The sequence below is a fragment of the Hippoglossus hippoglossus genome, chromosome 3, assembly GCF_009819705.1.
Source record: "Hippoglossus hippoglossus isolate fHipHip1 chromosome 3, fHipHip1.pri, whole genome shotgun sequence".
In the NCBI taxonomy this organism is placed as follows: domain Eukaryota; kingdom Metazoa; phylum Chordata; class Actinopteri; order Pleuronectiformes; family Pleuronectidae; genus Hippoglossus; species Hippoglossus hippoglossus.
The window spans coordinates 24,014,619-24,041,458 of NC_047153.1; the positions used below are offsets into that span (position 1 = coordinate 24,014,619).

The 26,840-nt window shown below is 39.8% G+C and overlaps 1 protein-coding gene and 1 long non-coding RNA gene across 2 annotated transcripts in view; one reads left to right on the top strand and one right to left on the bottom strand.

The window, feature by feature from the left end:
• Positions 1–25,299, top strand: part of LOC117757294 — a 37,849-nt gene extending 12,550 nt beyond the window's left edge. The window contains exons 2-3 of the long non-coding RNA XR_004613079.1: positions 22,704–22,867; positions 25,176–25,299. This is a non-coding gene — a long non-coding RNA (uncharacterized LOC117757294). The remainder of the gene's footprint in view (positions 1–22,703; positions 22,868–25,175) is intronic.
• Positions 1–26,840, bottom strand: part of LOC117757288 (carbohydrate sulfotransferase 8-like) — a 173,382-nt gene that overhangs the window by 103,028 nt on the left and 43,514 nt on the right. The window contains exon 2 of the mRNA XM_034578287.1: positions 25,145–25,358. Coding sequence (XP_034434178.1) covers positions 25,145–25,304 — 160 coding nt within the window. The 5' untranslated portion in view covers positions 25,305–25,358. The remainder of the gene's footprint in view (positions 1–25,144; positions 25,359–26,840) is intronic.

The following is a 26,840-nucleotide window of genomic DNA, read 5'->3' on the forward strand; positions in this document are numbered from 1 at the left end:
ACAAAATAACAGCTCGGTAGTTCAGCTCAATAAAAAGCATTGCAGCAAAAAACAAACATTGTGCTTTTACTCGGTAGACAAATTCTTAAAGAGGAAGTGATGCTATGAATGTTGTGGCCATGATTAGTAGACAGATGTAGTTTAGGAATTTAAACTACACAGTATATTTAGTGGCATGTTATCTATAATCTACTTTAAATAAACATTTAATTGCATTCTAATGTAGCTACTATATTATTGCAGTGAGGGGCATTGCTCTTTTATGACATTGTTCATTAATGACATTTAAGCTACACTGCACATGATGTGTATGTATACAATATTCAAGGTGGGAGTTAACTGAATTATTTGCAGGTTATCACATTATGAGCTTTTATTGAACGTTTAATTATGTTATTCCAAATTAACACATCATGAGTTTCAGCATGGTAATTGATACAATCACTGAAAATTAATCCAAAATTTGCTGAACCACTTGTTACTGGGGAAAAATAACAATGTTCTAATGTGTTATCAGCTGACTGCGCTCCGCAGGCAGGGACTTATCGAGCGCAGCATCATCTCAGGGGCAAAAAAGATTTCGACAGGAGCAAGTGAAAGATGTTTCTCAAGGTATTCAGGGCTCTGGCGTCTCAGTGAAACAGAGAAGCCCGACAACCAATAGATTAATCCTCTGTTGCAGATAACTTTGTCTCCCCGTGGACAGTGACAAATGATCCGAGGTAAGGTTCAATAATATAAAGTGGTGTATTGTTCACAGGCAGCCGAGTGAGGTGATGAAATATATTTCATACGTTTGGCCTTGATTAATTCTGAGCTATTCTTTCTAGCACCACATTCATCAAGTGACTTTTGAGAACACGGCAATTATAGCACACCACAAGGAATTTGTAATTTGTATTTTCTTTTCTTTTTTATAAATAGGACCTATTGTCTTACTTTGAGGAAATGCATGATGTAGTATCATGCAAAAGTAAATCTCTCACACACCATTTATTTTGTAAACTGGCGCAGCGTCGGTGGATTTACCTTTAGAATAACTTTTACAAATAATGGGTCCATTACTTACAGCAATTTACCTCCTCAGGGTGATTAGTTTGAGAAGTCTGGTGTTTTTGCATACATCCCATGGCCATCCCTTTGATTACAGAACAGCAAAGCCCTCCCTGTTTAAGAGAGGGTAAACAGTGAAACCTGCATAATCGGCTGTTCAAATTTGGACGTGGTAATCATCTCTCTGATGAGGTGATTGGCACAGAGTCACTCCAAACGTGACAGGTGCTGCACTGAAACGGAGCCAGATAAAACCTCTTTGGAACCCACTCCTAATTTACTGCAGCCCAGGATCAGCTCTTCTCTTTATTGACACAGCCTCTTCAAATAACAGAGCATACAAATCGGAGAATCTATAATAGCATCTGGCAGCATCATATTTTCTGCAGAGCCATTCTTCTCAAATGCACTGAACCATAAGCATATTCAAAAAAAAAAACAATGTGTATCATTTTGTATCTGTGTGCGTGTGTGTATCTGCTTAGATCTTATTCCCAGTGTAGTAGTAAGAATAATTTAAGTTGCAAAAAAGAAAATTCATGAATAACAAAGTGTGAATATAATTCCATCCGTTGTGAGTCAGAAAGGACAGAAATGCACTGACACCGCTGTGCTAACAACACAGAGGAAGGCAATGTGCGGTTTCCTCCAACATGATCAAACTACTTCTCTTAAAAATGAATAATCCATCCAGTTACAGCTAGATATGCAAACTTTTGATTGAAGACATGTTTGTGATGTGCGGTCATTGCTTAGTTGTTGCGTCACCTTTCGAAGAAATCCTACTGTGATGGCGCTGGACTGACATGGTGGTCTAATCTACTGTGACTGCGGCATCCACGTTTATATCTCAGGCATCTTCTCATATGTTGTGATACCTGTTGTTTACTTTTCTGTATGTTTTGCAGTTGGTAGCTGCAAATAAAAAAAAACACTGTCGATTTCTGCTCATGTGTATGGACAAGTTTTCTGTTATTTCATCTAACATACATGTATTTATTGGATGATTGGGATGTTTGTGTTTTGGTTAATGTTGAAACCAGCTGATGGTGGAAACACGATGCATTCTGTAAATAATGAATAAAGGCAAAAACTATTAGCATCACTTAATCTGAGAAAGCAGTAATATTTATTTTCACCATTTATTGTTTATTTCTCCCATGTAAGTGGTTACTTCCTTAACACATTTGTATAAAGCAGCTGTAACTGTGTAAATGCCTTAAAAGAGTGAACATGTTGAAAACACCCTATCTGGCAATGTTAAAGAAAGTGTTTGGTCTCTGCACCAAAATGTCCAATTTAATGGCTTCTTCCCTGACCCATAACACATCCTTCCAGCAAATATTGTACAAAAACCATTCAGTTGTTTTTGTGTAATCTTGCTTACAAACATACAAAACAAGCAAAAACCAAATGGACAGGGGTGAACACATAACCTACTTGGTTGAGGTAACTGCATTAATGCATCGATAAGAAAGCAGCCAAATATACGCTAAATAAATCCATGCAAAACAAAGATATAGTTATCATACTGACATTAAGTGGACAACAACAGAAAGGATGTTTTGGTTTTGAATCCCTCTATGCAGCCATGCATCATGTGTCATTCACATTTATTAGGATATTATGCATGCTATGCTTCTCCTGGGCCGTTACCGTGGAGATGATAGTGGATAGAAGCTATGTGTCCAGAAGGAGCAGCTGTTGGGGTTTTCCTGAGCAGAGTAGTTCTGATGCCACAAACGAAGCTGGTGATGTCTTTGAACTTTAAACAGCCAACACAACATCCTCCTTGTTCCAACACACTCTCTCACACACACACAGACACACAGACACACACAGACACACAGACACACACAGAACACACACACAGACACACACACACAGACACACACACACACACACACACACACACACACACACACACACACACACACACACACACACACACACACCCTGCCAACATCAGAGTCTGCCTGCCTCCCCCACCACATCTTCCTGTTTTCAAGATAAGAAGGAGCGCTCAAACCAGGAGACACTGCACGGCAGGTTTCTTTCCTCCTACATCCCACGCTTGTCTCCGTGCAGTGATGGCCTAAAACTGACACTGACAACAGAGGCCTCATTAATCGTGATAGCAGCTCGACTCAGAGTTTCCTTCTTCTCTCTGCCTGTCTGCCAGGGTGGTATATTCTCTTGAGAACGCTATTCAACATCTTGGAGATGCAGCAAGTTGTCACGGAAAAAGACTGAGCACGTGGTGGGGAGCAGATGAAAGGCAAACAGGGCCTGCATTTGAATATAACCTGTGTGAAGGCATTTATAGAATTAACAGCTTAGGCAGTTCTGAAATTCCCTCTTTATATTTCCAACACCTGTGCCCGTGACCCTGCATACTGCAGTGCAGCTTAGGCTGTGAGCGGAGAGTTTGTGTCCTCAGCCCGCTGTCACCACAGAGACAACAAATGCATGCACCCGTGAGAGCCGGCCTCATGCGAATCACTGGACTTCACATGAGCGGTGAAGAAAATAAAGCTTGTATTTGTTATCATCATCAGTTGTATTGCAGCGAAACCTGTTCTGTTCTAAAGATATTAAACACACACAAAAGGGCACTGAGAAACTATAATCGAGGCGATGCCCCAGTTCTGTCAAACAGCTCGCTCACTGAGTCCTCCTGCTTTATTCTGAGGTGCTTTGTTGCCTGGTTCGCCTGCAAGAATTAATCAGCTCTTTACACCTGAGTTATGATGGCCCCACTAGAGTCTATGTGTGTTACTGCATCATTAAAGAGCAGGGGTATTAAAATAAATTAAAAAAGGTCCAGATAAGAAAAATTCTTTAGTGAAAGGTCCAGAATACCATAATGTCTATAACTAGTACAATATATATTGAAATATAAGATGTATCAACATTTGTTTGTAATCAACAACTGACAACCAGTCCTTGGTCCTTGAGTTACCTGGGCCACCAACCTAGTGCTGTGAAGGCTATAAAAGCTGCTGCGGTAAAATAAACACAAAAAATGTAATAGGTCTCAATGATTTATCAGTTATAGGTAGAAAGGAAGGTGTCTGGGTCTGTGGTCCGCCAATTAATGACCTCTGTTATAGAGGAAGGAAAGAATTTGTAAAGGTTGTTTATAGCTAACAGTTTCATTTAGATAGTTAAAATAATGGAAAATAATAATAAAAACTGAATTGGGATGTAAAAAGTAAACGTTCCTTTGAAAACTAATAATTTCCACAAAGTAAAATGTCTATAATTTCAAAATAATAACATGATTGAAGTCATGACATCTGCTCTTCTCTCTCTTTAAGAAATGAAAGAAAAATATTTTTAGCAAATGCTTTAAAAGCATCCTGATCCTGAAGGCTTTTTTTTGTGATGTAATCCTCAATGTAGCTACAGATTTATTGCAGCTACAGCTCAGTTTAGTTTGAGTGAGTTCAAACTATTTAGATAAAGAATCTGTTCAAAAGGTCATCAACCTATCTCCAACTTCTTTCCTCTAAATCACGGAAACTTCTCAGTCAGAGACGACATTACTGCACGAACTCAAGCAGCCTGGAGGGGATGTGTGTGGGAAAAAAAGACAGAGTAGAGAATAGGTTTCTTCCATACACGTGAGCAGAATTCTTATTCTTAGTTAATGGTCAGGAGCTGTGACCTGGCTCCAATCTTGGTGGCAAATCCAAATGTCTCCAGGAGCAAAATGACAAAGATTAACTGTCCCTTGGAGCTTGAAGACTCATAATTAATGCTGCCTCACTTCCCTCTGTGCCTCTGCTAGGAGGGGGATTGACACTGAATTGATAGAATTGCCATTTAGGGGTCAGTCACACCACGTCGGGGCAGACAGCGCTGGGCACGTATTTGTCAGACTTAAGCCTACATTGATCTTTAAGCAGAATTTGTAATTTTCACATTCTCAAACTAAGAAAACACTATATTCATGAGAAACAGCACGAGAAACTGAAGAGAAGGTAAATATCTCACACTGCGCATAGTATTGGCTTTTGGAAATTATTTAATAATTCATTTTGGTAAGGAAGCCTTTAGCTTTTATTGTTCTGCCTTTTAAGCAATAAGCAACAATAGAAACACACAGCAGGCTTTGACAGGTCTTTGGTGGAACTATAAGTTTTTCATTGTGGTGTTGGTTCTGCTGGCCGCAAGCTGAGGGAAACACGCTGAGGGATGCCAGTCACTGAGCGGACAACAGCGCAGTAAACAGCCTTGGAAAAAGGGCGGCTTTGAAAGGCTCCCTCCTACCTCTGAGTGGGCACCGCAAATCCCCCCATTGAAGTGGGCTTATTTCTTAACAGCGCTCCTACCGTTTTGTATGGATCCTCCGGAATCCTCTTTCCACATAAACACCCACAATGAAGTTGGCAAAAAAGATGAAGAAATGTTCTGTCATGAAATATAGCCTGATTTATAATCAATAGACAGGGGCGTGAAAGGTGGGGTCCTGTGTTCTGTGCCGTGACTGTCTGAAGATACCAATAAGCAAAAGGGCCGGGGAGATATTCAGTGCGTTACAATGGGGACAGTGTATCAATTCCAGTGGAGGTGGGCTAAATCCCCCTCCATGATACAGCAGCAATTGGAAAGGGAAGACAGACTTACTGTTTATATGGAGGTTAAGTCCTTTGGCCTTTGCTTCACCAAAGTCAGTTCTCATAAAATGGTAGTGCTGTGTTTTATGGCACAAGATGACAAAATGCCTCAAAGACTTTCTGCTAAATCAAGAAATAAATATAAGAGGATCTATGTCTAATTCTCTTTCATGCCAACCTCAGAGAAAATTGGAAAAGGGTGGTGAACAGCTCTATTTGTCTTGATGTAATTTAATGGGCAATACCTGTTATGGGCTCAGTATAATGGAGTAAAACACAATAAGCAAAAATGCTTCTGATCCAGAGAAACAGGCCGCAAACTGCAAGGCAGCTGCCTGAAAGCTTTTCAAATTTCTGTGAAAGCTTTGTTAAAAGGCCAGAGCATTTCAGGCAAGGACGGAAAAATAATAGTGAAAAATGAAAAAGGAAATAAATGTAGGGACATTTTTTTCTATTTCACTTTACCTCAGATACAATACACATTAGTGTAATCGATTTTTACAGAAAGAAAAAAAAAGATTGGAGCAATATCTCAATTTATTTTTGTTTATTTGAAATTAAAATTACAAGGTTGATTTATGTGTCATTACTGCATGCCTTCAATAATACAGGCTGTCAGTGGGAAAATGAGCACTCATTTTTAATTTCATAAGTCTCATCATCATAGACGTGGTCATCGTCTAACCGTGGTAATAAAGTCTCAAATGAGGTTTAGATTGTTTTGCTGCATCCTCAATACAGATATTAATGGCCTCTAATTTAGTCGTTGAAGGCCATTAGCTAAAAGGGACAACGCTTTGCAGCTGAAGTAAGATGTACTCTGTTGTGTAATGGCTTGAATTTGAAGTAAAACTCTGCACTAGATGGGTTGCCTGTGTATATATACATAAGGTAGATAAACTGTATTTATCTGGGAACTGTATATATCTTGAATTCAGCAGTTCCGGTCTCATTGACGACCCAAGTGGTTTACACTAATGTAATGCACTCTGCAGCAGCTATATAAAGAATGATTGAAACATCCTGATAAATCTAGTGCTGCAGTTGTGCCAAGACCCTTTGTTAATTAAATTATATATTAGAGTACAAGTCCGTTAAAAAAATCACACGTAAGAATCTTAGGCAGCAAAATATTGCACTGAGACAAAAGAAGCTCAGATTCTTTGAACAGAACCTTTTAGACAAGAGTCCCAAAGTGCTTTAAATGGTCAAAGTTGTTAAAAACAGAGTTACACCATATAAATGTAAAAATAGAAAACATGCACACACACACTAAAAGTACAAGTGTCCAGTAAAGTGCATAGAGAGACATAAATCACCTGAATGCCTGTTTAGACAGGTGTGTTTTTAACTGGTTTTGAAATGAATCCACCGAAACAGCAAACCTAAGGGAAGTAGGCCATTCCACAACTTTGGTGCTATTGTCTCAACAGCCCTGTCCACACAAGTCTTAAGATGAGTCTGTATGATATCTCATAGATTTCTCTTCTCTTTCTATCTGCCACACACTGACTAATTATTATGTTGAGCCAAACAATCCCACTAACATCTGTCCAGTACAAATACAGTCTGGAGAGCTTGCGATTTAAGTGTCGGGCATAAGGGCGAATCAGCAGTGCTTGTTAAGGGAGAGGATATCGTTACCTATGTTTCCCTCTTTTTCAAGTTTACACAGTACTGATATCAGAATCTTTTCTTTTTTACTCAGCAAATCTAATAAAAGCTGCGGCACTGTCGATTTACTCCAGGATACAGGACTGTAAAAATAATTAAACAAGACAAATGACAGGATCTTCAGTCTACATCATTTCCTCTCTTTGACCCACTGGTTTCACTTACATCAGCCAGTGAAACAGACACAATCATTACCAGACCAGCAATCCAGCCGTAAACCAGGAAATTGACTTTTTTTGTCCAAAGCTGAGCCCCCTAGGTTCAGAGACCTCTGTTGTATTTTCATCAGCCAACATGTTTTCTGCATTAAACCTGACGATAACAGTTATCAATAACTCTTTACATTTAATAAAACTAGAAGCCCCTGACCACGACTAAAAAGTAAAAGTAATCAATAATTAGAATGGAAACCGGTCCACTGACTCAATCAGAGCGGGCAGGTTACATTAAACCCTCAAATGGCAAGAGGCTGAGAATCGGCCATAATGATGGAGTAGACCGTTGCATTATAGGGAATATGATTGACTTAGAGGTTTGTTTACTTGTAATACTTTAAGTATAGTCAAAACTTAAGTAGAAAAGTAATGCGGTACTTTTACTTGAGTAAATTTGTGTGTATTCATTTGTACTTTGTTTAAGTGTGTTTAAGTATTTCCTCCACCACTAAGAATGTTGTTCATTGTTTCGATTATTAGCCTTTAGCTTTCGGGAAGTTAATGTCAGCATGTTGGTGGGTATGTTGGTCGATTTGTCTACTAACCAAAGCAAGACATCTCATAAATGAGTGGTTGATTGATAATAAAACAATTGTAGGGCAGAGGCTGAATTTGACAGATTTTGGTGATCCCTTGACTTTTCCACTGCCACCAGTAGTGGGCTGAGCTTTATGACCAGACACCTGTAAAACTAATGAAGCACCAGCTTCAACCTCATTTTCTACGAAACATTATTTAGAAAATGTTAGCATGCTATCACACTTATTCTACATTAGCCCTGGTTAGCATTGTCATTTTGAGCACATTAACATTTGCATTCAGTTCAAAGCAGCATTTTGTCAAAGTATAGTCTCACAGCTGCTAGCATGGCTGTATACAGACAGAATACTTATTTCTTTCATACACATCTCAACCTGTTTTACATAAACTGTACCCTCTTCAGGCATTTCCTTATAGATCAACTGGCTTTTGGAAAAATGCTCATGATTTCATTCTGTTGTCTTGGTCATTGGACCATTATCAATCAGTACTTTGGGGCACCAGACACCATCAGACCAGGCTGACTCCAAGGTACCTAAAATAGCAACAGGTCAAAGTCATTTCTCTTCCTCTCAGCTGTACGGAAAACAACTAGGAGTATCTATTTCATACCACATGACTGGTGTCTCAGGATCAATAGCCCCATGTCCACAAGGGAAAAATCCTCTGGCCCTGGTCTAAAATCTAATTGTAAACAGCCTGAAATAGCGTGTGACTAATTCCCTCCCCCTGCCATAACCACTGAGACGGTAAGAGCCTTTTTGTATGGACCATAAAATCTGATTCTTTACCCTATTAGAAACACAACAGCCATGTTAATCTGACAAAGACACAACAGGAAAAAGGGGGAAAATCTGGCTTGTCAATCTTAATGACTAATATGGTCAAATGTGGCCCTGCATGTTTTATTAGCCGTCTGGCAGCTCTGTTGAGTGATTTAAAAGCAGTTTTGTTGTAACATTCATGGGAAATAAAAAGAGTTGGTGTGGGTGCAGGGCATGAGGTACATGAGAGACAAAGGTAGGAACAGTAGGAAGGGGCAATTAGCTGTACGGCCATCCCCTTGTTAAAAGGCTGGGTAATGCTTAGATTGATTTACTGGCTGCAGCCTGGTGACAGCTCGCATATCGCAGCTTCACTACCCACTGGAGCGTGCATTAGGACCTGGTGCAGGCAGCAATCTGGCTTTTACATTTAACAATCTGTGGCCCAGACGGAGTGGATGAGCTCGAGAGACAAGCTGACAGAGGGGAGCCTCCCATCACTTGTCAGCATTGTTGGGGGCAATGCCTTATTATCCCCCAGTCTATTGGCTGCTTTTCATGTCATTTATCATTCCCATCACCTTTTCTTTGTGACTCACATCAGAAAGGTCTGGAGGGTATATATGTTTATAAATATGTCGGAAATTGGCTCAGTATGGATTCCTTTGCCCGTGCAGGCCTCTTTGTTTGGTGGCAGACAGAGGTGGCTTTTGTGCGTGTGCCATGCAGGGCCATGGGTCTCTCTATCAATGGCTCGCCATTCAGGAGATAAGCATCAGCTGGCGGCCCACTCCACTGACACCACCACTTCCTCCCGGAGTCAGCAGATTACATTTTAGGAGTTGACAGCTTGTTATCACTCTGGATAGCAGGAGGGCTTAATCTTTTGTTCTTTTCTGGCTGAGGGAGGGCTGAGGAGTCGCCGGCTCGAGCCACCGACTTCCCTCCTCGCGCCCTCTGCGGTGACACATACGGTGAATGGGCCACTCTCTCCTCCACTCTTTTTCATCTTCCTCTTCGAGTGCCTGCACTTTGTAGAGGGATTACAGTGATGGAAGTATCAGCAGTGCACAATGATATCCATTCAACTTGTCTCCGCAGCAGACAGGGAAAGGGTTCAAGTCTGATTTGATAATGGGAATGCAGCTTCGGTCTGCAGGGACGGATCACAGCTCCTAAGGCAGGGCTTGTCCTTTGGGAACAATCATGTGAAATCCCTGTCAGAATAAAATCCACGACCATAATAGGGGCGGAGAAAGGGATTGTTCTTGTACGATATTGGGAGTCGTATAGATAGCGGTCAGAGGAAACCTTTTTCTCAACGTTACTGCACAAACATCAGGCTCCAGAAACAAACTATACTGAGAGTGGAGAATAGATTTTTATCAGAGGCGGCAGGTACCAGATGCCAAGAAAACACTATGAGTCTTATGCTACATTTTGACCTTGATAAGGCAGGTGGTCATCCAGCTGCCTTTTGTCCTCTCCTACAGATGACTATTTACAGTTCACTAGATACACATTTTAGTTTCATATTTTATTGCATAAACCTTAGAGCCATTTGTCTATGAACAGATAATCATAAACCGTCTGTTTGTTGAACTGATTTCCACCAAACTTGGTGAAGGGATGGGGACAGGACCTGGGAAGAACCAAGCAAATTGTGGAACAGAATTTTCTTTACCATTTCAACATATTGCATATGCATATATATATATATATATATATATATATATATATATATATATATATTTGGGGTAATTTTTAAGGGAAAATCATTTAGTTTGTGCAATACGGTGCAGACACTCTAGCCTTTCTAGTTGACATTTTATTACTATATTGATCCATGTTACTATAGTTGTTCTCTTGACCAGATACACATAGTTAACAATAAAATTGGTTTTCCAGTCCACTGTTTAGATCATCTTTTTTGACAAATACATTTTTTAGTTTACCTAGCGACTTCATGTTGGATTGTTTGGCCTCGGTGGTGATACACTCTCTAGCACTATTTCAGATTCAGGCACCTGGAAATTAACCTCATCATTCTGTTCTACGGAGTTTACTAGACTTTGGAAGCAGTACATCACTCACACATGCAGATATTAAGTGGCCAGCATGGAATAACAGAATAATAATATTAACAGAACAGAATAATAAAATATACAGAGTTGTTGGCCTAATAATAGCCCGTCTTGCATAATCTTTCCCTTGCTGAGCGAATAATAACGTATGCAACCTTGAACATTAGCATTTATTATCACTTTTTCACTGCTTTGCTTTGCTTTTGAAGCCAAGATGTGTCCTTGGTGAGAACTGTAGTTACATAACGTTCCTCTCTCCTCCCACTCTCCCTTTGTCCGTCTCTTCCTGTCTTTGTATGGCGTTCGCAGCCTCTCTAGCCTATACTGGATGATGGCTACAAAGCTAAAGAGCATATGAGCTTTTCCCATTTGAAAGTACTTAGGACGAGGCTTCCTGATTTCAAATGTCTTCGCAGTGGTAAAGACAAAGCGTCTGGCAGGAACATCATATCTGAAATGAACTGACTCATAAAAATAATCATAATTCTTAGGCAACACAGCACTGCTGGGTAATGAAATCAATTCTACATAATTTTCTTTATGTCACACTGGAAAAAAAATAGCAGTAGATGGTATCTCCTCCAACCTTCAGGTAAAATTAATGACGGGGTGTTGACATAAAAGATCAGCACCATAAGAAAAGCTGATATATTACACCTTGTCCTTCATTTATACCTTGGTGACAGCAGGCGGAAGTAGATGAATAGACAAACTGTAAAGTGGAGGGACTAAACCCCAAGGCAGCTGTGTTAAGACATCAATAGAAACATTAACACTGAAAAACTTTGAAAGTTGTCAGATAGCCGTGCAGTTCGACTTGCCTTCTTGTGGTCACGAGTCTTGTTGTCATTGTGAGTTCATACTAGATGACTGACTGATGACAGGGGGTAATACACTTTAATCTTTCACCGGAAGAAACCCCTGACTGGTATGTCTGTTCTCCAAACTATATTGAACCAGGAAAACACACGCAAGAGCAGATATGGTGTTTCCTCCTGCACTTCTGTCATCCTCCTCCGAATGACACATCAAGCTGGAGGAGAGGTGAAGCGCTTCAGTGGACATCACAGTTGAACAAACCTGTCCGAGTCTGATGCAGCTGATGTAAGCTGCACTGACTTTGTATTACTCAGTCCCTCACACGCACGGCTATTGCTTGATTTCCCCAATTACAGACATGTGCAGAGTGAGAAAAAAACCCCGGGGGCACTTCATCACTACATGAACCTTCTTTACCCTGTCCTGAACTCTTATTGGCTGGTGTTGGTCAAAGTTGAAACAGACTCGCCAACATCTAGTCACCGACTAGATTTCCAGCAGGTTGGAAATCTCGTCTGGCAAATAGGGCTGAAAATCCTTTAGTGTGACCTGGACTTAAGCAGTGGAGTTTGGGGACTGGAAATTTCCTGCGGAGAACAAGAAATTAGGACGTTTTTCTTACTTCATTCTTTTGTCTCGTTAAACCAACCTCATTTCTGTTAAGATGTTGAACATAGATAAACTACTATGGCTTTGTTTAACATATGCTGTCACCATCTTTGTCGATCAACCTCTCTGTTCTAATCACAGCTGAATGACTATTATACAGTTTACTCCAAATCATACAATTCCATTGAATTTTAACTGTCTGTGAAACTTTGTACTCAATGTTCATCTGCTCCATGCACTTCCCTTCACTTTGTGCACAGAACACTCTAGTATGAGAACATTCTAGTGTGATAAACAGGTGCGACCCTCAGAGCTTATTTGAGCTAGTGCTGATTGCTCTAAAACCACAGTTTGAGGTGTTTGAGGTGTTTTATCTGACGACAGCTGTGGATGTTCCCACCATCTAACGACAGCAAAATCCGATGATGACTCTACAAGAATATTTCTGACTTCTGAACCACGCTGTGGAGTTGAGAACTCTGTCCCATTCAGCTGAATACAGACTCTGTTTTGTTTCTCTGTTGGATGTCCTGCTTAAATAAATGAAAGATGACAGTTTTGTCTTCATCTTATTTCCCTCAAAAAGAATTTCCACCACATTCAGCACCAACGATTACCGTTATTAAACCGTTTCTGATGACCAGTCCAGTCCTGATTGATCGGTGCTCAAGTGGGGAGTGATCTTGTTCCCAGAGATGCTTGAAAATCCAGCATTGGACCGAACACAGAGCGACTCAGAACGGCGGCAGCAAGGACAATGTCTTAGTGAGGAGCTAGCCAAGCGCTGAGTTTAATCAGTGCAACAAGGCTGTGTACTGCTGAGGCCAACCTCATAATTGCAGACGTGGTTACAATACATGCATTGTTTGAGAGGAGTGTCCTGCCAACTGTGTCTCAGCTGGCATTTTGGTGCCTCTACATTGTCAGAATTGAAAGCACACACTGTAACCGATATGTATTCAGTACCAGTGGGAGAGGTAGAAAGAGCACAAAAGCAGAAGTCTTCTTTACAGATGTATTTTTGAAATAAATTTAAGTTTGTATTGCTATAGGAATTTTGACTTTTTTCCTGAAATAGATGTGGTCAATCATCAAAAGCGATCAGATATGGGTAGAAATTTGGAATTGTTAGCATGATTACCACCATGAACCGGGTCGTGTTCTGTGGCCACAGTAGATCTATGATGTTCCAACTGCCTGTTTATCACATTGCCTCCCTAGAGACGAACTCCTGTTCACAGCAACAGAGGGTGTTTGGAGCCTCAGCTGTGGTTCTTGCAGTGACAGAGCCTGGGACAGACTGACAGCACACAGAGGCAGAATCAGTGAATAAGCTCTTCAAAGACTTTTTCCAAATCGGCCTCACTGTTGGATCCACCTGGTGCTCTATAGCTCTGTCTGTTTTATGTCCTTTGTAGTTTTGAATGTTACCCAGCAGGGCATAAAGGAAAAGGGCAATGTGAAAGTCCCACCCCCTCCACCAGCAGGATGGCCGGGCCACGCTCTGCTGCTCAGTAGAAGTCACAACCACGTCTGCTCGTCAGCGGCTCAAAAGATGCATCTTTAAGTCTGCTGAGTTTAAAGAAAGATCACTGCATATGTTTTTCTTTTTTTGTTTCAGTCAGCATTCTCCCCCTCTTCCTATTACGCCTCATCTTACAGTGTTTGTTGTTTCTTATCTCATAATTGTCTGGATAGAACAAGATCAGCTGTTTTAAAGTTTTTCGGTTCAGTGAAGTAACTCAAAGCCACAGCGCTGCCTTAATGACCTCTGCAAAGGAGGTTATGTTTTCACCCCGTCCATTTGTTTGTTTGTTTGTTATTCAGCAGAATTACACAACAAATATTGAACGGGTTTGCACGGAACTTGGTTTAAGGATGGGACATGAGCCAAGAAAGAAGCCATTGACTTTTGGCGTGGGTCCAGACAAAGGGGTTGTTTTACATATTGAATCAGAGTGTTAAAGATTTTAAGAGCTTTCCTAGGGAATAATGCTGGGATATCGATGGAAATAAATTTAGTGATATTCAAAGGGGTGATATCTATGAGTGTTTATGACTTAATTATTTATGACTTAAATTAAAGTGACTGTTGGCAGGGGTATGTGTTCTACTGAAGCTGCTTTCAGACATGCACTGAACTCCAGAAAATCTCCCAAAACAAATGAGCTTTCTGAAAAACAGAAGTTCCAATTGTTTTCTATGTATTTAATAAAGAGAAATTTTAAGTTTGTTGTTTGCCTTTCACTTTATGTAGAATGAGTTTTCTTTTTCATGCATCTCTTTCTTGCACAATTCTTTCAACCATTTCAATATTTATACAAGGGCTTTCTTTTACTCTTCCTTACTGACCTGTGCTGGAGCAGGGATGTGAAGAAGTGAAATCTATTTGTATAGATTGATAAATGCAGTAAAGGCCATTGGCCAGAACGATCAGATGGCAGGGAAAACAGATTATGTTGCAAGGCTCCCATGGCATAACCCCGGGCATTAATGTTAATGGAAAACCACATGACCTTGCACTTGCCTCTAAGCTGCTCCATTTTAAATCCAATAGACATGGCCCAGGTCTGGAGGAGACTGAAGAGACGGTGATGCAGGCACCTGATACCCATGCATGAAAACATTTTCTTTTTTTTCTTTTCGTTTTTTTTTCTGGGCAAGGAATCCCAAGGGCCCCTGGTAAGGTTTCCTCTGCTCCCTAAGGTGAACAGGGGGAAGGTGGCACTGAATGTGGAACAGCAGTTGCTATCATAGTTGCTGGGATACATGTCCCATGCCAGATGCCATGTGATCCCAACATTGAGCAGGAGGCCAAAGCTTAGCTTGTGTTGTTAACATTCTAGTCAAGGTGTGTTGAGATTCTTATGCTCCAGAGACAGAATACCTCTTGTTTTCTGGGGGCACATTCTACTTAAGGCTGTGTAAAATCACTCTGATGGAGTTGGCTTTGCCAACTTTTGCTTTCCAATGATCATCCTTCTCTGGAAGGAATAGAAGGGATTGTGCCAACACAACACAAACAGGCTTTGTCAAAGGAGCTTTACGCACACAGATGAAAAAAAATGGAAAGTCAGGATAAAATAACATTCGGCTTTTTTCCACAAACATCCAGTGGAGGATTTGCATTCAAATATGGTGCCGCACCACTGCTCTGGGGGTCATCAGCACAATTTAATTACATTAAGGGACAGCTAAATTGGACATTGCAAACAGACAAGGCTTAAGGGATTATTGGACCTCTGACGGAGAGATCAAATTTTTCCTTCCAGCATGAAACAATATGCCCATTTCCTGGCAGGCTCCATGTGCATGGAGATAGAGCGATAACGAGTCGGATGGAGCCAACAATGGTCCGCCAGATGATTCATTCTATTCTATTTTTTTATTTATTGTAAATAAAAAAAAAAGAAGAAAAAAAAATGGATTTCAGAATGATTTTGATCTGATTACAGCCAAACCCACAAGCCTCTATGCATCGTGTTAATCTTGATCACTTCACCTCCAACTCCTCAGTATCTTCCAACTGTTGACCTCTTCTATATGTGCATGTCAAACCTGCACACATACAGCTCATACTATTCATTAAAACTGCTTGGAGGCACTTCCAAAATTATGACTTTTTGATTTGCTGAAAAAACACCATGAACCTGTTTTTATTAACATTTTTTTATCTAATTTGACAAAATTAAAAAGTAGAAAATGCTCTCAGCAGAGTACAGAACTCCACCAAGGGGGTTTATTGAGTCATTTGTTTTCAGTCTACTTCAGTGTATTATTACAAGTGTGCAGACTAATAATCCTCAGTTTGAGCTTCATCACCATGAAGTGACAGGCTTACAGTTAAAGTTAATTATTTTCATGGTTAACGAAATTGTAGTAAAGTTAAGTTAAGTCTTTTGCTTTTTACCTTGTTACCCTTTTATACATTATAATCTGTTTTTATTTCATGTGATTCCTTTGATAGTTAATTTTACAGTTTCAACCAGATGAATGATTTAATAAGACTCAATACACATCAAGCACATTTTAGTGATAGAATTGTAAAAATGTATAGCCATGTTTATATCATTTATAACTTTTATGGATGACCTGCATTCTTCTGATTTTTAGAAGCTTCCAAGTTTGTTGAAGTTAAAGTTAACTGTGTGACTATGTCTTGTCCATCTAGAAATGTGGGCCAAATTGGTAAGTGAATTATAAAGATTGTGACAATTTTAACTGTTTTTATTGCCATTAATTACCTTTTCAATTCAATTCAAACACGGAAGTTGACAAATAGTTCATTTGTCACACAATAAGTCACTTGACTTTGAGGGCATTTGAGGGCATGGTTATCTATCACATTGACTAACCTGTCTCCGTTGTGCGTAGACTTGAAAGATCTTTTACAAACGGGTGGCGAGAGCACTTGTAGCAGCAGCCTTACTTCTCGTATTATTGTCAAAATGAGAGCTAAAAAACGGCACACCCACTGTTCCTGCAGGGAGTTGCACACACGCTCTCCTGCTGTTGCACATCGACACAACTCATAGGAAATACGACTGTTATTAAAACACTGCCATTCCTAAAATAACGATGTAAGTAAAATGGGGAATTGAACAATTTTTTAACAGCGGGGTAGCGTGATACTTTTGTGGTATTGGTACACCATGCAACACTAGATGACACATCACTTCAGTGTTTTATTGAACACTATATTTCCTCTGTTGATTCCAGCTTACTCAACAGCATGCTGCCTAAATAGAGAGGGGGGGGGGGGGGTAAGGCATACATGAATATGGACTTTATTTCTCCTTCGTGTTACTAACAGCAGCAGACGTAGACTTGACTGGACTATGTCATAGGATTAAATGCATCATGGGATTTTGAAGAGAAGAAGAAGGTTTTATTTTTACTTCAGTCAGGGGCGACTGACTGCTTCAGACTTTGGTTTTTAACTGTGCATGCACCTCCCTCTACATTTACAGTAGATGTCAGCCACTTAAGGAGAGAAGAGGAAATGAAGGTATTGATTATATCTTCTCTGGCAGACGTTTTAATCATCCATCTTTACCAGCAAATGATTTGGGGAAAACACAGACACTGTAATTTAGGCCTTTTTGACCACTTTCTTGCAGTGGAAACAAGCAGTAAACAAATGAAAGTAATGTACAACCATTTACATATCACCTGACAAATGTAAGTCCACTTTTCTTTCCCCATTTATATACATTTGTTGGTCTTCACCAACTCCTGGGAAATAGTATTGCTCCAACACTCCTAAATGTTTCTACTTGTTCACCACCTAGTGGCTACCTGTGTCTGAAACTGTGCGGAGTCTTGTTCTAGCTCCTTTTGCTGGAAGAAACGTGATTATTTCACCAAATGCTATGGGACAATGACAGTCAACAAATTCAAGTGGATGTGAAAAACTAGCAGTGAATCAAAAGAAGTTCAAACACTGCAGTCATTTGATAATCCTCTGTGGGTTCATAATAAGAGAGATCCCTCTAACATGACACATAGGCTGCTCCTTGGTTGTCATTTATTACAAATGTATTTCTATAGCTGCTTTTAGGGGATATCAGATCTCTATATTTTAAACAATCATAACGTTTTGTCTGGTTCTTCAAACAGTTTCTTCCCATTAAAAGGGATTTTGCTTGTTACTATGTAAGTGCCTTGAGATAATGAATGTTTGGGATAAGGATACGACTACAGATTAGTAATATGATAATATAAAATAACCTAATCAACAACTACAGAAAATCCCTTTATTTTCACACCCTCTATTCTTTATAGTATTGTGAGTGATGAATAGGCCACTGTAGTATTTGCCAGTGTCATTCCATCTGATCAACACTCTCAGCTGCTGACACCTGCAAGCTGCAGCTGCAGCCTGATGGGTTCATCAGCACAGGAGGCTGAGTGGAAAAGCATGTAAAACTAATTTCTTTAATTACAAGAGGCATATTTATTTTAAAATCTCAACTGAGAGTCATCAAACATCAGAGCATAAACTAACATCTTTCGACAAGCTACCGCTGTCAAGGCTGTGCTACTTAATTGCATATTCATTCCAAGATTGTATAATGGGCATTAGAAATTAAACACAAACGAGAGCTCATGAGAAGCAGCAAATCAGTTTCTTACAACATCATTTTACTTCAAATTGGGAATTGGATTTGCAGGTTCCATCCATCCATCCATCTGTACCACTTATCCTCTTAAGGGTTGTGAGGGAAGCTGAAGCCAATCCCAGCTGACATTGAGTGAGAGGTGGGGTATGACAAGGCCAACATACGCAATCAAACAATCATGCACTCTCACATTCACACCTACAGTCAATTTAGAGCTGGGATTTGGTTTTAACTCGTAGTTTGGTTAAGTTTAGGCAACAAAACTACTTGGTTAGGTTTGGTAAAGGATGGTGGTTTTGGTTATAACAGACCCTTTCACAACATTATCCATCTGCAGAGGCTTTCTGGCAGAAAGCTTTGAAGGCAAACCTCCCCCACGTGCGGTTTGTGTGTAGTTTCAACCCACACAGCCACAGCCAGCTGAAGCCAGCAATGCTAAACTGTACGCACACAGGGTAATATAGGCTACTCCTGTTGAAAACACTTAACAATGGTGTGATTTTATCATTTAAACCAAGCCCTTTTTCACCTTGATCTCACGTTAGAATGATGAATTTCCACCATTAAAGTGAAACGCCGCAAACATTTTACCTCCTCTCCTCCACTTAAGGATTGCTCTGTGTCGGGCATGTGAGGTGACACACACCGACCTTCTATTCACCACAGCAGTTGGTCCTCACTGACAAACTCATCTGAAAAATGCCCAGAGGTGTAAATTTGTGCAGACAATTTATCTCAACTGCTAGCACTTCAGGTATCTCCTCTCCCTGAGAAACTGGCTGCTGTTTCTCCAATTGTCCTTTAACAATTACTTGGGAGAGATTCGGGGGAGACTGGCCAGTTAAACTGCAGTTTTCTCCGCCACCATTGTGCAGGCCATCTAAACCATGGGATACAAAGCTCTCAAGCGCACCAAAAGCCAAATAAAGAGGTGGAGAAGGAGGGGGAGGCAGATAAAAGCTGACACCCAATGTATTATAACTCGGCTCTATTAGATATGAGCTTTTGCTAGGGTGAAGCACCATGGCTTCAGGCAAAGATACTGCTTGCTCATTGTGCTTTAGAAGGGGGGCTAGGAAAACTGTGTAGCTACTGTGATTCTGTATACAACACACAGTCACTCATGCATGATTTACGAAACCAGAATTCTCACTAATTCTAAAGAAGTGGAATAAACAGATGTGCTCAGACTGCAGAATTTATCCTAAGACATACACTATGTATAAGCTTAAAAGTGCCTCATAATCCAAAAAACTGAGACGGCATTTATAAAATGCTGCTGTCCGGTTCCTTTTCACCATCTATCTACTTATTACAGAGATCTCTGTCTGTCCGGATGTCTGTGTGTGGAACGCATATCTCGAGAACCTTTCGTCTAATCGGCTTCACACTTGTGAATTATTTAGGGCTGAAGGAGGTGCAGTGTCGAGTTTGGTACGATTTGGACCTAATGACTTCACTGCAGATAAACCAGGTGGGATGATCACAACGTTTTCTAGCTTCACTCTGCACCATTGGCTGTTTATAAAAAGCTCTCCACACACACAATAAAAAGTGAAAGTTTGAGGAGGACAAGGATTCATTCTGAAGTAGCTGCGGAGCTTTAACACAGGACAAGAGAACAGACCATTCAAAACCGGTTTAAAAGGGCACTATACTAGTTTATCTACTAATTCCACCAATCTCTGTCTGTACGTATGTAGAACGTATTTCTCTAGAACTGTTCATCTTATCAGCTTCTCACTTGGTCTGTGTAAAGATCCAAGGAAGCGCACTGTTGAATTTGGCGTGATGTGGACATGCAGTACGTTAAAGCTTAATACAACTTTGAATGTAGCCGCAGCGTCTGGGACTCATCAACGTGTGTGATGTTGTCGATCACAACAACAACACTTTGACGGGGTTGCGCGCACTGAGTCGAGCGTCACTTCACTTTGAACAAACAGGTGAGCAGCTCTTTGTGTAGCGATGGTGAATGCTGCAGCTGATCTTTTTACACTGCAATTCACTTTGACAGTTTCAGTAAGAAAGCTGCAATCAGCATTACCACAGAAACAGGCCAAGTAAACAGCCCATTCCAAACAGGCAGGTTTAGAACAGGCACTGCTCTAGTTCATTCAATTTCTGTAACAAATACTATATATTCCACTTACAGCTTACACTTAGACATCTGCTTTTATATAACATCTAACTAATGGACATATTCTGTAATTTGATATATATTGTGTATTTATAGCCCACTTTCTCTTTGTGATAACCTTGAAAAGGGCGTGACCATGGGATTGTTTTATTTCACAGCCCACATATACCACTTTAATAGTGAGGACTTCTCCCACATTTGGTGATTTGTCCTACTGGTTGTGTCCTGTCTCTGAAAGTAACACCTCAAATCACTTTGCATGCTTTTCAATAGTAAAGTTGATCAAAATCACTTTTTTATGATGCATTTTGTCCAGTTAACCACAATAAATCACAGCACTAAGCGAAATCATTTGTAGTCAGCTGCTTAAAGGTTTATGATATAATGATACGTCAGGGCATAAATGCTGGTTTGGGTTTTTCCTCTAACATCAGTTTGAATAAACAGAAGGATTTTACATTGGGCCCCAGACCTACATTATATTTCCTCAGTATTTCATCATCATTTTAAAGTGCCCATATTATGATTTTTGTGTTTTTCTCTTTCCTTTAGTGTGTCACAGCTTCATTTGTGCATGTCTGCTCAGTTAAAAAGGCCCAAGTCTGCAGTACAGGGAGACCTTCTCTCTGCCACAGAAACACTGAAACACCCCATTTCAATTCCTGACTTTTTTCTTTTATACAAAATGCAGCAGTTACAAAGGACTGAGTGTGGAACGACTCAAGGACGACCTGACAGTGGATTCGTTTTTTAATAAGAAAATGGATAATGACTCCAACACGAGGACTATGGAGTAGACTGATGAGTTACAAGAGAACTGTTTCAAAGATTCTAATAATGAATTCATGAATTATGAGGCAATAATTGTGTTGTGAACCAATTTACAGATCACTTTTGTGAAATTGAATTTGTTGTTGATGTTTTTGTTGTTGATGAGGATGATGACTTTTATAAAATACAACAAAACATAGATTCAAATACAAACAAACGTTGTATCGTTTCGTATTTCATCAGATGCAAAAATAAAGACAACAACATGATATCAGAATTATATATTGGCCACCCTGCACTGTTAAAATCAGCATTGCCATTGGCAATTAAAAAAACCATTTTGGTTGATGCATTACTGATTAATTAAACATTCATTTAAGTTTTCCAAATTAGATGATACATCCAACTTAGTGTATTCACAAAGCAGTGTCTTGTTAAAATTAAAATCTGTTCTCTAATATGAATTACATTTGAACAAGTTTTATCTATATTGTATGTAAAGCACTTGGAGCTGCATTTCTTGCATGAAAGGTGCCACACAAATAAAGTTTATTATTATTATTATCACTTCATGAAACATTTTTTTTTCTTGATGCAAAATGATGCATCATACAGTTGGTGTGCACAAAAACAGTAGGTAATGTAGTAACTCAAGCAAATGGAAAAGGTGTACAGAGTTGTTACTGAGCATTCTCTCTTTACTTTGTTATCATATCACTATCGGTACTTTTGCAACATACCAGAAATTGTAATCCTAATATTGAGACCATGTTTACATTCACGTCTATTCTTTGAAGTCGTGAAAGCCAGGGCCAAAATGCTCTAACTTCCTGAAAATCTAAAACTGTTCACAAAAGCAGAGGTACACACACACACACACACACACACATACACACAGTAGATTTCAAGTCAAATTCAAATGTCACACCTAGCCGTACTGACAATGATCCGTGCTGTTGTTGAAAATTGCTGCGCCCCTTGTACATGTGGCAGACAGGATTTTCACAGCATCTGGTTTTTGTCACACATGAAAACGATATAGATGAAATGATCAATTTGATGCCATTCTCGAACGCATTAACCAACTACTTTATACATGTATTCAGTATGTGTGTATGTGCTTCTGTGAGTGTCCTGCAGAGTTGCCTCATTGAGAATGTTGCCGACACCGTGCCTGAAAGCATCTGACAATCAAGGGAATATTAGAGGGTTGGAGGGATTCCACTCTGACTAAGTGGCTCTTACTGCTGTGGAGTGTGACACTGCTCTGATATTCATAATGATTCACAGTGCTGTTGACACACTGTGGTGGTGATACTTAGTGGATTGCAGCTTCTCTGACTCTGCTGATGAGGGTTTTTATCTCCAGAGAGCGTGCTGGACCAGTTCACCAGCTCGTTCTTTGATCGTCACAGACACATCAACTGGGTTCTCTGCTCACAGATTCGTCACAGGTAAAAACATTAACGGAATATTGCAAACCACATTATGGTTGGGAGGTTAATTTAAAAGGCTCAATAAAAAAGAAGTCAAAGTCAGGGGGCTGCTCCATCAACTGTAGTGCCGTGAAAATAATGCTGCACTCATTTAGGTGGAAATGTATGTCAAGCCAAAGAGGCACATAAGCAAGCAGCTGATCTCTTGTTTCTGAGACGTGAAGCAGCTTAGTTTTACATGCTCAGGACACTCGTCCATCACGGCTGCTTAAACCCCAATCTCCTTAATGCTGTGTGCCAAGCAGACACCGGGTCGCTGTATGAGGACAAAGGTTTGACTCATTTGGAAATTGAATGTGCGGCCTCTCACTATCACAGTGGAAACTCTGACCACAGGGTCACTGAGCTGGAATGAAAATGGGTATAATTGGGAAAATGTTTAAAATCTTCACCATGTTCTTTGGTTAAACCTGAATCTACACACACACACACACATACACGGTAATCTGTTTACACAGTCATATCAAAGGGACTTGTCTTCTTTGTGAGGACAAAAGAACAAGTCCTGTTATAAACCATTGAACCATTTAAGGGTATTTTAGGTTAGTGTGAGGTTAGGCTTGTTATATTCAGGTTAAGGTGTTAATTCTTCTTCTAATCACTATATAAATCAAATACAATACAAAAAACAATATATTAACTTTGATTGAAATGTAGGGAAGAATTATGTCATAAGCATGACTGACACAAACAGTGTGATTATTGAACCAAAGCCACTGAGGCTGCTGTGCTGAAGGGATGTCGGGCGTTCAGCACATACTTTATCACTGTCCTGCATGTGACATTAATTAACCCTGTCCGGACTCATTTTTACTCCTGCTGCTCCTCACTACAGGGCTGTGCTAAGACGGTGTATTAGGGCAATTTAAGGAGAAAAATAATGAGATTTGGAATATCTGAAGATCATCCTGTCAAAGGTTTTTGTAGTTTTCAAGAATCAGTGAGATTGGTTTAAAGACTTTGAGGGAAATTATGGCGAGCATGGGTTCTCCTTAGTGACCGCCAGCTTATGTTAGGGACATAACTTCAGTTGTGCACCTTGGTCTCATCAAGTGCTTTGGCCTTGTGATCAATGATACAGGCCGAACCTGAGAGTGCGTTGAGGCTAAAGGTAACTCTGACTGGCTACTGGCTTGTATGGCAGCACTATGAAAGCCATGTGGCCGCTCAGTAGAGCAGACATGTTTATCTCTACGCCTTTTTAAACTAAACACCTTCCCATTTTAGAACATAGGACAAGATGGAGAATATCCCTTATACGTTCTACTGCACTAATTAATGCCTACCACCAGTTGATGTTATCGAATGTTAGTGACCAGCAGCGGATGTTAGGGACATGTCTTCAGTTGTGTACCTTAGTGTCATCAGGTGTTTCTGCCTCTTCTAAGTACAATATAATACCTTTTTTTTTTAATTGTACAGCTTTATTCTTATAATATTAAGACTTTCTCCTCAATTATGATTTTCTTCTTGTAATATTACAACATTATTCTTGAAATCTCTGAAGGTTTTTTCTTCAGTATGGCCTAAATACTCAATACTACTGTGCTGCCACATAGACTCCATAGAAATGAAAGTAAGAACAACATAGTGAAAATCACATTAGTTCTACTTTATCATTTAGTGAATATGAATTCAATAAATTTCTATTGCCTTCCATGCACCATGCACTAAATGGTAACTAAAGGCAAACTCATTGTTGCACTGTCCCTCACAGACTGTAGCTAGTCACATGAAACAGAATAACACCAGTGGTAGGCTGAGGCAGAGCACTCATCTGTCTCAAATTATAAATAGCACCATTTTTTACGTAAATCTGTTGTAGAGTAGACATTTGAACAAAGAACTTGTAATTCCTCCTGTAAATATTACAGTTTGCAGTTGTTTCAGTGACTTTTCATGTGTTGGTTCATAGCGAATCCAGGTATTTTAACAAATTGGAACAAAAACAAAAATGGAAACGCCGATCAGAACCCATCCCTATAGCTGTAGATTTAATTTAAGTCCAAAAGTTGGGAGAAAAGGAAAGCATACTCCTTTTTTACTTTTGCAGCAAAACATTTCCTCTTCATGTTATATTGAGTTGTACAATTATTTAGTGTTAACCCCCTTTTTTAGAGCGTGTTTTCTTTATATGTATTAAATTGTTTAAGTTAAAAGAGGGTTCACAGCGGAGCAAAACATTTGTGCCATTTGTAACATCCATCAAAGAGCCATTGAACCATTAAGACTAACCTGGGAGTTGTTGCTGGACCATGTCCGACAGATCCTGCTGGTGGATGAAGAGAACCAGACCTCCAACAGCGAACAGCAGGAGGAACCAGAGGAAACAGGGCAGCCTCCTTCTCCGTCCACGCAGGGAGTCCACCACCATCTTCCACTTCATCCACAGCATGATGCGGCACAGTCAGACGCTAATGTAATAAGTTCTGGAGGAAATCAAGGAAAGGTATAAATGGGGAGAGGAGGGGAAGAAAGAGATGGACAAAAGAAGAGTGAGCAAAAGAGGCAGACTGTGTTCAGAGGTTTTCATCTTTCTGTATCAATGTTGCACAAGGCAGATTTCAAGCTGTATGGCAACGATGGAATGTAACAATGTAACGAAGTACCGTAGTTCAGTAAAAATCCAAGTTACTGGTACTGTTTTCTCTTTTATGCTACTGTACGCTGTTACTTTTGCGTCACTACATCTAATTCCACAGACGTCTGTCTATCTGTTCGTCTTATCGGCTTCAGACTTGGTGTGTGTATTGTAAATTTCCAGAGGAAGTGCAGTACAAAATTTGGTGTGATTTAGACATAATACATTAAAAAATGATAAATATTGACTCAACAAGCGACTAATGCTCTGTAATAGCCAGTCGACAGTGTGCCTCTAGTCAGCAGACAGAGTTGAATCTTCTTCTACATCCTCGGACAAGTATCTTTGAAATAACTGCTTGAAAGAATAAAATCATCTATATATATTATTTACAAAACCCAAACACCTCAGTATATACTAGAAATCCATTGAACCCATGAAGCCTGTTCAGAATGCCAACATAAAAACACGATTGTCTACTACCTAATTCCTCCGAATAGAGAAATCTGGGTTGTGTTTCTAAGGATAGAGTACTTTAAACAGTAAAGCAGTTGGACCATCTAGACTGAAGACCGACTCTAGGCTCTGTTCATACAACAAAAAGAAGAAGTGGCATCTGCCTTCAAATGAATATGCAGAATAACTTCAGTCTCTACTGTAGTGTGTGCTTTCACAAACCAAAATGAATGAGTGTCGTTACTCTGGTAATGCTTCTCATTCGTGCTTGAATCCCATTTGACGTGAATATTTCCAAGGTTTTTATGGACTACAAAAAAAACTCAAGGTGCAATTTAATTTCTCTCTCCAAATTCTGTACAACACATACAAACTTCTAAAAGCCACAAGCACTGGATATTAAGAAGAGGAATTATGCGTATACCCTGATGACATATTCAACAAAAACTACAATCAGCATGAGACAACATTAATGTCCTGTCACTGATGCAGTAATACTTGTGTAGCGTGGTCACAGGTGTGTGTTTATCTCTTGCAACTCCAGTCAACTCGTCTCAGCCAATCACGGTACAGAGCTGGAACGATCCGTTTTATAAATATGAGTTAGTTTCATGCTGTTGGTTGCTGCCACCGTAAAAACATTCAAATGAAAATTACATTTTTAAGAGAAATTAATTTTGACTGGCATGGAAGTGGAAGTGATATCCAAGTGGACATCAGACCATTTGTTGAAGTGGGTATTAAATTAGCCACAGAGATGTCAAACCAATAGGTCACCTTGAAACCCATTTATTGTGCTTTTTATTGACAATCTTTCATTTCCATAAGAATGTTCTTTATTTTATTTTGAAAAGAAAGCATGCAGGCAACAATAGCCACTTAAGAGAGAGAACA